Source organism: Pleurodeles waltl, chromosome 2_1 (genome assembly GCF_031143425.1).
Source record: "Pleurodeles waltl isolate 20211129_DDA chromosome 2_1, aPleWal1.hap1.20221129, whole genome shotgun sequence".
NCBI classification, from domain to species: Eukaryota; Metazoa; Chordata; class Amphibia; order Caudata; family Salamandridae; genus Pleurodeles; species Pleurodeles waltl.
In genome coordinates, this window is record NC_090438.1 from 810,666,234 (window position 1) to 810,678,696 (window position 12,463).

A 12,463-nucleotide genomic window follows, 5' to 3' on the forward strand; every position below is an offset into this window, starting at 1 on the left:
ACCTGGTCCTTATCATAAATCATCAACTAACCTTTTGAAAGTAGCACTATACCACGTGATCCTGAGACCTAGCATTAGGAAGTGCCAGAAGTTCTGTTGGCAGCATTAATCTTTAAACTGGTAGAAATACTTTAAGTGATTATCCATTGCAAGCAGCACATATAACATGTTTTTCCTGTTTAGCAATAAGCAGCATTACAAATGGACTCATTCTTCACTGACCTACTTTAAACAAGCATTTGCAATGCAACCGGTCTCGCGTTTGCTCATGTTCGAGCTGATAGGTGAAAAGTCTGGTTAGGAGTTTACAGCGCTCTCGGCAAAAGTGCATTTATGTACGTAGCCGAAAAAGTGCATTAACTATGTAAAGCGCTCGACTTCTGCCAAGCGAAATCGCGCTAGTAGATTAGAGAAAAAGTAGTCAACGAGCCAGACAGAAAACAGCAAGCCTCGCATGTTTTTTGTACTTGGTCGATGTGCTCGAGGAGGGCTAGCCACTGGAAAAGGCATGGCGTATGCATGCCTTCAACTAATGAAAGCAAGCATTTTAATTGGCAAGCCCACTAACCAATGAAAAACACTGACGTGATGTCGACAGGGCTCCGAGCCCTTTTCTAAACCCTAAAGCGTCTTGCTGCGATACGCATGTGCGAGCGCATGCACTGCAGGCTCGCCCCTAAAAAAGGTGTACTTTAAAGTCAGTGCCCTGTTACCAGTGCAGTTGCAAACTCAAACCTGCATTGGAAACAATGCATTAGTGAAAGGAAGACCAGCTGTTTGAAGGCATCGGTTTACTTTTCACAGAAATGACTGACCCGGCCTCACCTTTAAAAGGGAGGGATCACCCTGTAGGTGGGTGCCTCGTGGCTGCTTCTTTGCTTCTGTGGCCCTTTGTGATTGGGATGTCCCTAAATGCGTGCTGGCATGATCCATATTTCAGAAATAGCCATGTAAGCAGTATCTCTAGCCTGTTCTGTAATACAAAAGTGCCCTGGGGCTCAGAATGAAGGTGTCAGCCCTTTTTTGACTATTTGGGGAAGTTCACGCTTAGGCCCTCAAACATTTTGTCCACATGAGCTACCCATGCTAAATTTGCATCTTTTATTTTTCCCCCAACATCCTAGGGGTTCTAGAGGTACCCAGAGTTTGTGGGTTCCCCTGGAGGCCACCAAGAAATTAGCCAAAATACAGCAAAAATGTCGTTTTTTCCCCTAGAAAAAATGGTGGGGGGAGGCTGCAGAAGGTCCCCCCATCAAATGGGATCAACAGAGGGTTTACGGTGCTAAAATCATAATTTCAAGAACAGGCAGACTTTAATCAAACAAATTTTTCAACACAATTTTGGCATTTTACAGGGGCATATGTCCCATTTTTACTTGGGCTTTTAGCCTCCTTCCATTTAGTAATGGAATTGGGCATAAACCTATGCTGTGTTCCGGACAGCTAAACATTTCTAAAAAAAAAGTAGACAGAATTCAGCAAGGGGTAATTTGTGTAGACCCTACAAGGTTTTCCTACAGAAAATAATAGCTGAAATAAAAGACTGAGGTGAAAAATCAGCCATTTTTCTCCACATTTTAATCTAACTTTTTTATGCAATGTCAGATCTTCTAAAGGAATATACTGTTTCGTCTGCTGGACTCTTCTGGTTGAGGGGATATATATAGGGCTTGTAGGTTAATCAAGAACTGTATGTACCCAGAGCCAATAAAGGAGCTGCACCTTGCAATGAGTTTTCATTGTATACTGGGTGTACATCAATTCATATGGTGAAATATAAAGAGTGAAAAATAGGTATCGAGGAAACTTTTGTATTCACAAAATGGGCGCAAGATAATGTGTTGAGAAGCAGTGGTTATTTGCACATCTCTGAATTCCGAGGTCCCTATGCTCACATGTGAATTACAGGACATTTCTCAAAACAGTTGTCCTTTTTACAACTGTCTTATATTTGGAAGGAAAAAATGTAGAAAATAAAGGGGCAATAACACTTGTTCTGTTCTGTGTTCCCCCAAGTCTCCTGATAAAAATGGTACCTCACTTGCGTGTGTAGACCTTATGCCCACGACCGGAAACGCAACATGGACACATCCCATCTTTACATTGGAATAATGACGTGTTTTTTTTGGGGGGGGGGAAGTGACTAGCTGTGGATTTTGGCCACTAGCTCAGCCAGCACCCAGGGAAACCTACCAAACCTGTGCATTTTTTTAAAACTAGACACCTCGGGGAATCTACGATCGGGTGACTAGTGGGGCTCTCGCCATGTTGTTACCCAGAATCCTTTGCAAACCTCAAAATTTGGCCCAAAACACTTTTTCCTCACATTTCAGTGCCAAAGTTATGGAATCGGAGAAGCGCCACAAATTTCCTTTCACCCAGAATTCCCCCCCTCCCCCCCCAAGTCTCTCGATAAAAATTGTACCTCACTTGTGTGGTTAGGCCTAGTGCCGGGGACAGGAAATGGTGCTGCAAAGTTCTGGAATCTGAGGGGAGCCACAAACTGCCATCTACCCAGCATTCCCCAGGTCTCACGATAAAAATGGTACCTCACTTGAGACAGGAATGCCCCAAAACCATACGCGGACACATCAAAATGATCAAATACAAAACTACCTGTTTTTGCGGGGGTGGCACCTGCGTTTTTGGTCCCGGGCTCAGCAGCCATCTAGGGAAACCTACCAAACAGACATTTCTGAAAAAGACACCCACGGGAGTCCAGGGAGGTGTGACTTTTGTGGATCCCCCAGTGTTTTCTTGCCCAGAATGCTCAGCAAACGTCAAATGTAGCTAAAAAAATAATTTCCCCACATTTTTGTGGGATCACTGCAATGGCACAAATTTCCTACCACCCAGCGGTCCCCTCAGCCTCCTGATAAAAATGAAACCTTACTTGCGTAGGTGGGCCAAGAGCAAGTGCCTGTGACAGGGAAGAGCCAAAAACGTCATGAGTGGGAACCAAAGCGGGTCCAGAAAAGCAGTGTTTTTTGTGTGTGGGGGGGGGGGGGGGGGTTCCTGCAGATTCCAGAAAGTCCCATCACACAAATGTGGGAAAAATGTGATTTCAAGCAAAGTTGGAGGTTTGCAGGGCATTATCGATAAGAAAATGGTGTGGGGTGCATGTGAAGCACACCACCCTGGACTCACCCAGATGTTTAGTTTTCAGATGAGTCTAGGTCTCATAGATATTTCTCCATGCAGCATCCCAAAGTCCAAAAAGTGCAGCCCTCCCCATTCCAAGTGGGACGATTTTGAGTTGGACAAGATCTCATGGCCCAAATAGATACTATGTTTGTGTGAGAGGGGAGAGCTGAAAGACTGTTACCCCGTTACTGTAGCCACCCCCACTATTTTTTAATTCCCTACATCTGGTAAGCTTTCTGCGACCCCTAACCCCCCCCCCCCCCCCAAGGAAAGTTGATCAGGGGTAATTGCCCCATCTGCCTACCTGTGGGCAGAACAACTTTGTCCCTAGTTATTTAAGGTTGGGTATGGCCCCACCCTTTAAAAAAATATATATATATTCCCTGGTCTCTGGGCTTTGGCGCACAGCCCCCCCCCCCCCCCCCCCCCTTGAGGGCAAATGGTCTTCTTAAAAATAGGCCGATCTGTGGGTGGGGTGCTGAAATGGCTTAAAGTAAATATCCCCCTCCCCCCCCCCCCCCAAAAAAAAACTCCCTGGTGTCTGAGTTCTGTCCCCCCCCCCCCCCCGCAAAACACACACACACGCAATCGGGCTGTAGAAATGCTTAGAGGCATGAAAGGAAAGGCCTTTCCTGCCTCTGCCTGCCCCCATGAGGTCAGTGCATGTGATTGCGTACTGTCATCAGATGTCACTGGAGGGGGGGTTGTACGGGGATGTGGCTCACAAGGGAGTGGTAGTGCTCCACCTCCCCTGCCACACCCCTCATGAGCCGGGTGCAGCTGGTCTCGTCCTCTGCACACAGCAACCAAGGACGAGACCAGCTTGTACTGGGCACACAAGGGGTTAATACAGCCCATTTTGTTTACTACTTTGCTATCTTGCCTAAACAGTAGTCCTAAAAGTATTTAACAAGTTGTCTCCCCTCTAAATGGTGGCCTTACAGTGCTGGTAAGGCCCACAAGGCTCTACAAACCAAAATGTCGGTTCATAGCTTTTAGATCCAGCAGTCTTTGTTGGTGTTTGTTGACTAAGCCTAATTATTGGCCCTTTTGATCCTGTACTAATTAAGCCATTCTTTTAGTTACTCCTTACTTCAGGTGCAATTTTTTTCTGCCCATTTTGTTCCCTTAATAAACTGATATTTAAAACATGCACTCTGGAAAGTATAATTCGTCCTCTTGCTTTTGTCGAATGCTGTGAAAAGCAATATTAATTTTAAAACATTTCTTAACAGGATGTTATTGGGTGTACTCAAGAGATGGACTTCATGCTCTGGCCTCGAAATGACATTGAGAAGATTGTATGCCTCCTGTTTTCTCGATGGAAAGGGTCTGATGATGAGCCTTTCAGGCCAGTGCAGGTATTTTTTTTTGTTATTTTTTTTTGCTTACAGTGTAGGTGTCATAGGCCGACAGCACATTTTTCAAAGTCAATTCATTTTGAGGACTATATTACTGTGAGTTTCTTCGGTAACTGGTAGTTTTACAGTTGTGCATGCTGAAAGCTAATAGCAAATATAAATACTTTTAAATAGGTCAAAGTGCTTTTTTTGTTTCATGTGAAAAACTACACCGTTTTATTATGATTTCCATGTAAAAGACGTTAATCCAGTCCTTCCCCAGGCTTTATAATTAGATAAAGCTAATCCCCTGTGAAAAGTAACAGTTCATGTTATTGGTTACTAAACAAAAGTACAAGGCATTCAGAAGTCTTGTGTGGAAAAAAAACACCAAGTTATCCAGATCATAGTCTGCCAAACAAGTGTCCAGAATTACTTTGTAGTCTTGCAATCCTGTCCATATAATAAACTTCATCAATGTAGTCTGGAGCGTTTAGGTAACACGTGATGCCTGACTCCTTTTTTTTTTTTTTTTTTTTTTTTTTTTTTTTTTTTCTGAGAAAGATTGCAAAGCTATTTACAAAGTCCAGCATTCCATTGTGAGAAAGATAACTTAAAGTTCAAGACAATTGGAATTCCTTTGGGCATCTCGGCAAATTCATCCCAAGAGCAGACCTAGGGTTCTCTTAGGTAATGCAACCTTAATGCTACTGCAACCCCAACACTACCTCCAGAGATCTACAGGTCTGTCAATAGAGCAAGGCAGGTTCATGATTATACCATTATAGAAAACTGAACACAGGTTTCCTTTCGTGAACTATCAGAAGAACAACTTTTCTGAATGAACCCACAAGATTCGTAGGTTTGCCTTCTGGACAGATTACACATAATGAAGTTGTTTGACTGATACAGGTTATTTTTTGAGACAACCAAACTGCATATTGCCACACGAATTCTGTGCAAATAGTCACTCAATTTGGGCTATATGGTGGTAATGTTTGCTTGCGTTTTTTTTTTTTTGTAGCCTCAGGGTCTACCTCACCATCATGAAGACCGCCATGAATTCCTCACTATACCATGCATTTGAGAGGAAAATGCAAGATCTCTCAAACAGCTAAATCTTAACCAAAAGTGAATCATGCAACAGTGCAGTGAACCAAAACAACCCAGTAAACCTTTGGCTATTAAAAACTTTAATGGCCAAGTCAAACTTCCCATCTAAGTCCCATTTAGATGCCATTACTACGCCTAACAAGTTGTGCATAAACCAGTGTCCCATATCTTCCAGGTGATTCAAATTACTTTTGTTTAGTTGTCAGTGAATAGAATGGCCATTTTATAATGGAAAGCTCTGTAGAGTGGCTTTCTTCTCTTTACCTAAGGGGCCAAGGGTTGTATGAATAAAAACGCATATGCTTTTTCTAACATTTGACATTGAAACTCAGTTGATTATCTTTGCTGTGAGCTAGGAAAATTTGTCAATTGCTCTTCAGGATTGTGTGCTGCACGAGTTAAGCATGTTCTTGATAAAGATGGTCTTCCATGCTCTTAATCAGTTTGAGAGACCATCCATATTGAATCTATAAAGGACAGATCTGCAAAAAAGAATAGCAGTAGCATAATTTCACTACACTAGCTGTCTGGTATCTTCTTCCGTATGCTGCATTGAACATTTTGAGATGTATGCCAATCTGAACTGTTCTTCTGTGTGGTGTGGCTCATGATTCATGATGGTCATTGCTTGATATACAAATCTATTACCCTTCTCGGGAAGGTAATCTCAATAGAATCTTGCCAAAATGTGCCCTGTTTAAGTCTGTGCCTGACCAAACGATCCATTTTAATAGGCCATTGTCTTTTGTGTTAGTTTTCAGACGCATATGGACTGATCATATACACTTTTGTGATGCATGGACTTGAAACTCCGTATACATGCTTTAGTGTAATTGAGTTCTACTCGAGCATTGAGGGTTTCTCTACACCCTGTTAATTTTTTTGTGGCAAAGAAAATGTTACCCCTTTTGAGCCCATTTTAAACTATATGTAGGCCTGGTTTTTTTTTAAATCTTAGGAGTGACTCAGTGCTTCTCAGCTTTATTATCTGTAGTTCTAATAACCTCGCCACCCTTCTCACTCCTGTAAAGGTGTCGCTTAAAAGGCTCGTTTGTTGGGCTTGGTTATGCCCAATTTGTCCTGGGCTTCAAAGCCCGAGTTTAAGAGTGAACTATAACCAGTTCTAAGTGTTTTTAATGGTTGTGCTATTCATCTGCAGGCCAGGTTTGAATTTCATCATGGGGATTACGAAAAACAGTTTATGCACATACTGAGCCGGAAGGATAAGACTGGAATTGTTATCAACAATCCGAACCAGTCGGTGTTTCTCTTCATCGACAGACAGCTCTTGCAGGTAACGCATTTCCTAGTACTAGTCTTGCCCTATTCATATAAACTAGTTATAACTGTAGTGTTACTGTTCATTACTACTTAGCTCAGCAAGTTGCTTTTGCACTAATTCACCAAAGTCAAATGTCTGTTAATTTGTAGAATGTGCACTATCGTATTTGAAGTAGCTTAATGGCTCCAGCACCCACGAGCTGCCCGGTTGGTCAGTGGCATGCTGTGTTCAGACACTGTGAATCGTAGTTTATAAACGTTGTAGCAGACTATACCTTAGTTTATTTCCCATTGTCAGAGTTTATCCAATGTAGGTTTAATTACATTTCTAGGGGACTAGGCTATTCCTAAATTGCCTGTTAATCAAATAAGGGTTTCATGACCAGAGCGAAGATCTAAGGGACTTTTTTTATTAAAAAAATTTCTTTAGTGGGACTTTTGTTGAATGCTGGCTATATTGTTACATAATTATGTTATGAATGAAGAAGCCCTCTGACTGCAATCTGCACAAAGGGTTTGCAGCGAATGTGGCAGCATGAGAGCTGTGGCTAAGTAATTTACTTTATCTCCTGCTACCGTCCTTGGATCAGTTACCCATTGTGGTCAAGCAGCTAAAGTTAATGCATCAAGTAAGTGTTGTGTGCCATTTAAGAATATCCCCTGCTCATTTAGGATTTTTATTCTTTCAGACTCCTAGAAACAAAGCTACAATTTTCAAGCTATGCAGCATTTGCCTATATCTGCCACAGGAGCAGCTCACCCACTGGGCAGTTGGCACCATTGAGGATCATCTCCGCCCTTACATGCCAGAGTAGGGTTACAGCCAGCCAAATGGAGAAGATCACAATGCAACAGCAGCAAAACCTCGTTTTCTTGCCATTAAATCTCTGAATTTAAGAAGAAAATGGACTCATGCTCAGAACACTTGTACGTTGTGAAACCTGTTCATCCTGGATTTTGTTTTGAATCATTTGTCGGGACTTTTTCTTTTTCTGCATGGACCTTTTGAAAGAGGATGCATTGCCGATTGCTGCAGTGCATTCTGTTAAAATGTGAATTGAAATGGGACTGTTGCACACTTAAGAGGTGCACTGATCTTCCCATTTGAGCTAGTCCTGCTCCCTAACATCTTTAAGTATGTTCTTTCTGGCAGTATTTAAAGGGTGCGACGTGAATGTAATGGATGTAAAAGCCCTATTGCTTTAATGTGACCATTATAGAATGAATGAAATGTGCACTATCTTTCATATTAATGAAAAGACCAGAGGCAGTAAACATGAAAAAAAAAAGTTTAATTGAAATGCATCTTGTGCATTACTGGCCATTTATGTTTTTATTTTCTTACAAGGCCATGTTTGAGTTTACAGGCACTTTGATTTTTAATCGTTCTCCAGTTTCTGCAGAACTGCATGAAAGTATTTTTCTCAGTGGATTAGTTTATGCAGAGGCAGATGTAAAGTGGGTAAGATTAATGCCTTAGTTGCTGTGTTGAAGGCTTTAACGGATACATAGAGACTTTTGTATAATGGCTGCAGATTGAGTTCAAATGCTGGTTACTAAAGTAGCATTCTTACATAGCGCGTTATTTGGAATGCTTACTTCTATTGAGCAGTCTGGACTGTCATGGAGCTTGGTTTGTCAAAGCTGGTTCTGCTGGGGTTATTTTTACTTTGTTTTTAAAACTGTGCAATGAACACAAACTACTGTATAGTTTTGACAAAGAAGGTTTTGAAGTTTGAGAATCTTTCTTGAAGTTAATCTGTACAAGCCTGCTTCCTTTGGGTAAAATGAGTGCTTTCCTGTTTAAAATTTGTATTTAGCTTTTGTTTGAAAATTGAACAACATTGGGAATCAAAATAAAGGAGGTGAAATTCTGATTTATAAAAGAAATTGACTTGAGACAAGTCCTTGTGTTCCATCGATGCTACAAAACGTGCAACCGAATCTGTTCTCGCACCATATTAAGCAGAACTTCGCATTCTGGTTTATTAACGTTGTAAGCTCTTGTGCACTTCAATACAGTCATTCATTGAAAGCAGGTCTTAATGAAGAGGCAGTAACACATGGTAATGGTATAAGTTCTGCAAATTAAGAATGCTCCATTTCTCGTACACCGACCATTGCAGCGTCTGCTCTAATAGGCGAATTTCAAAATTTGGGGGTGGACGCTGTGGGTGAATGTACGGGGTGGGGTGGGTTCGGGGACATGCATATACACACGCATTTGAGAAACACAGTAGCCATGGTTTTTTTGCATTTACTGGTTTCGACAATAACGCAAAAATGCAACGTCTCAATGAAATTAAGTCTATTAAAAACATCAATTCACCGCTTTTGCATTTACTGAATGATATCTTGCACGATTTGAAGGCCTGCACTGACTTTCCTTTCTGCATATTTTAAAATTCTCTTGATTTATCTCGACAACTTTCTGATCTTAGTTGGTTTCCCAGGCAGTCACTGCTGCCCCACACTTTTGCGCAATGAGTTCCCTTAACGATACATAAAGATTTGCCATTCATTGTGGCACAGTATATGTACATCATTTTTCCAGAATATAGCATTTAACGTTTCAAACCTGAGTGGGCGATGTCTGAATCAAGGTACACCACGCAAATACTATTAGTTCTGCGGTCATGGAAGTATTAGCAGTATGAACAGCAAAAAACACCAATGACTTTAGGTGTTTGAAATTGAGACTTCTCTAAACCTATTATCCCATCTCCTAAGATCAAAAGGCATACAACTGGATATTGTTTTTAAAAAAAAAAAAAAAATAGCAACACGCGAATTATATTTCAGTAGAATAAATGCAGAACCTCCATTCCTGGAACCTGCATTTTTTTGCAAATAAAGTTATCAAATGATTCAGAACCTGCATATTTTTTGTGCTTTCATTGAATGCGAGGGAGCTACACCATAAGACTGAAGTAGCCACTCAGTATCACATAGTAAAGAGATTGCCGATCAGTGGCAGTTGTATGTCTCCCTGGCTGAATAGTGCCATGTGATGCTTAAGATTCAGTGATAATTAATTCTCAGGCACGCTACCCAGAACAGTGCTTCTTTGAGATTACATTTCTACATTTTGTATTTAAAATCTGGTCTTATTTCCAGTGTTAACATGGTAACATCTGTTACTGTCCCATAGAACAGTAACCCACCCATCTTAGGATCCTAGTAACTAATACTGTTATAGGCTTAAATTTTGCATATCACATACAGATTGAAAAACATTCAGCTACTTAACCATAAGTGTGATTATCACTGAATGTTTTCCAGAAAGGACAGTGTGGAGTTTGAAGCATAGTGCTTCCGTTCAGATGTTAACATGGCTGTCTTAAATTCGGCTTCAATTATAAGCTGTCTTCAGGCTGGTTGGGCTATGAAAGACTTCAGTTTTTTTGTCACTGTGTAGAAATTGAATGGCTCGTGCATGTATCCAACTTGCATAAAGATGTGAGTGAAGTGGCAGATAAAAGGTGCCTATAACTGACTCAAAGGGAGTACCTATGAGTTTAAGAATCTACGTTTTTTGACTGTCCAGTCACTTCTGGAAGCAAATCCTGTGACAAGATAACTCGGTAGCACCCCCTGTTGTCGCCAAGGCAAGCGTGGCATCTTTGCACAGGTTACATTTCCTAAAGATAACAGGGGCTAGCCCCCAGGGCCACTGTAGGGTCACTTTTTGTGACTCTTCAGTGGAGCTGTGCTGTATTTATAAGGTGCCGATAAGCCATGTTTTGTGACTTAACACCACCTTGTAAATATGACCCCTTCACACGCAGCAAGCACTTTGGGTCTAGCAATGTGTTGCTGTGGGTGGTCCCAGCAGCACCATTGCATTTTGACAAGATTTCGTAAGCCTGAGGCAGTGCCAAAATCTAACGCCACCCCAAGAGTGCTGTTAGCATAGCACGACGAGAATTTTTTCATTTCCTCTAGTTTTTTGCTTTGTGAGCTGATTATGCAGCATATATGGTAAGTGAAAATCACCATTGACGATTGTTTTTGTGCAGGAAGGTCTGCCTTCCTGCACAAAAACAATCTCATGCAACGCAGCCATCCTTGCACTATGGCACATGGGTGGCTCTGTTGGTGATAAGCAGCTAATTTAGCGCCGGAGCAGGGGGAAACATGGATGTGCCATATTTTTGTAAATACAGTGCATCCCTGCGTTTCTAAAGTGACTCAGTGTGGTGTGCAGCGCCGCACCACTTTATTGTAAATATGTCCCATGGTTTCTGGCTACTGTACAAACTAAAAGCTGGCCTTTGTAGGATGAGGTCAGTGTTCACCTGTAAATGTTCCAACCAATGGACACCTCACCACCTATTTTCGCCCTGAACCAATGGACACCTTGTAAGGTTCACAAGCTCTTAGAAGTCTGATTGCTATTTTTAAACAATTCCGGAGTACTTAAGCATTCTGATGTCATTCCTGCGTTTTGCAAAGTTCAAGAACAGCTGTAACCCAGTGGAATTTTGTAGAGGCAACCTATTTGTGGCTTTGGTTGGTCAAAAAACTTCAAGGGAATCTTAAGACAATTCCTCACTTGATGTGGTTCAAGTTTATTGAATTTCTGCTTCATAGAATCTTGATGGTCATAAATGCTGAATAATTCCCTGCTGCTTGTAAAATGTTTTGAGTCAGTTAATTTCTTATGGAACTCCAATGTTGGGTTGCCAGATGTCATTTCCTTTGAGTTCTGGTAAATTAACTCCAGTTTAAATTAATCTGCCATAGAAAGTAGCTATTTTCAGAGATCCGCCTGAAGAAGCCAGTAAAACAAATAGGGCAACTGCCATGTACAAGGCACTGTGGGTAGAGGTTTCCTTCAAGGTTCTTAAAGTGTCTTTTTTTTTTTTTTTTCCCTCTCAATGTAAGCCTTACCGACTGTGTTTTCTTATGTTTTTCATGTTAAACCGTAGCTTCTTTCCATGGCAGATGTTGTAAACCCAAGAAGTTAATCTTTCAATATTTACCAACATTCAGGAACAAAATGTCATCCCTGGTCTAACATTGGAGTTCCATAGTAAATTAACTTTCCAGACAGTTGGTGTGGCAGAACCAGTCCCTCCCAATAGCTTTCATGGAAATAGCTGTGCACCACGTCTGGGTATTTCTTGGCTCTTCATTGAATTTAAATATTAGAAATCCACTATGCACTTATTGGCTAGGTTAAATTACCAGGTATCACCGCCCACGTCTTGCACTGGGTCTGTTGAACCTGAATATGTGGGTTCCAACAGAGCTTTTCATTGTTACTTTTTCATCCTTGGTGTGGTCTCCCTTAACCTTTTGCCTCTGTTCCCCTGGTTGTTGTGTGCTGTACTCTGCTGTTTTTGTTACTCTGTGCGCTTTACCACTGCTAACCAGTGCTAAAGTGCAAGTGCTCCTTTACAAAAGGTGTATGTAATTGGTTTATCCATGATTGGCATATTTGATTTACTACCAAGTCCCTGGTAAAGTGCACTAGAGGTGTCGGGGCCTGTAAATCTAGTGGCCCCCCCAGCACTGGTTGTGGCACCCACATGAGTAGCTCTGTAATCATGTCTCAGACCTGCCACTGAGTGTCTGTGTGC

General features: G+C 41.6%; 1 protein-coding gene across 4 annotated transcripts in view; it reads left to right on the forward strand.

Moving 5' to 3' along the window:
• Positions 1–8,768, forward strand: part of C2_1H6orf62 (chromosome 2_1 C6orf62 homolog) — a 114,885-nt gene extending 106,117 nt beyond the window's left edge. For all 4 annotated transcript variants that reach the window (XM_069218706.1, XM_069218716.1, XM_069218691.1 and 1 more), the window contains exons 3-5: positions 4,380–4,505; positions 6,757–6,891; positions 7,568–8,768. In XM_069218706.1, coding sequence (XP_069074807.1) covers positions 4,380–4,505; positions 6,757–6,891; positions 7,568–7,693 — 387 coding nt within the window. In that variant the 3' untranslated portion in view covers positions 7,694–8,768. The remainder of the gene's footprint in view (positions 1–4,379; positions 4,506–6,756; positions 6,892–7,567) is intronic.
• The last annotated feature ends 3,695 nt before the right edge of the window (positions 8,769–12,463 follow it).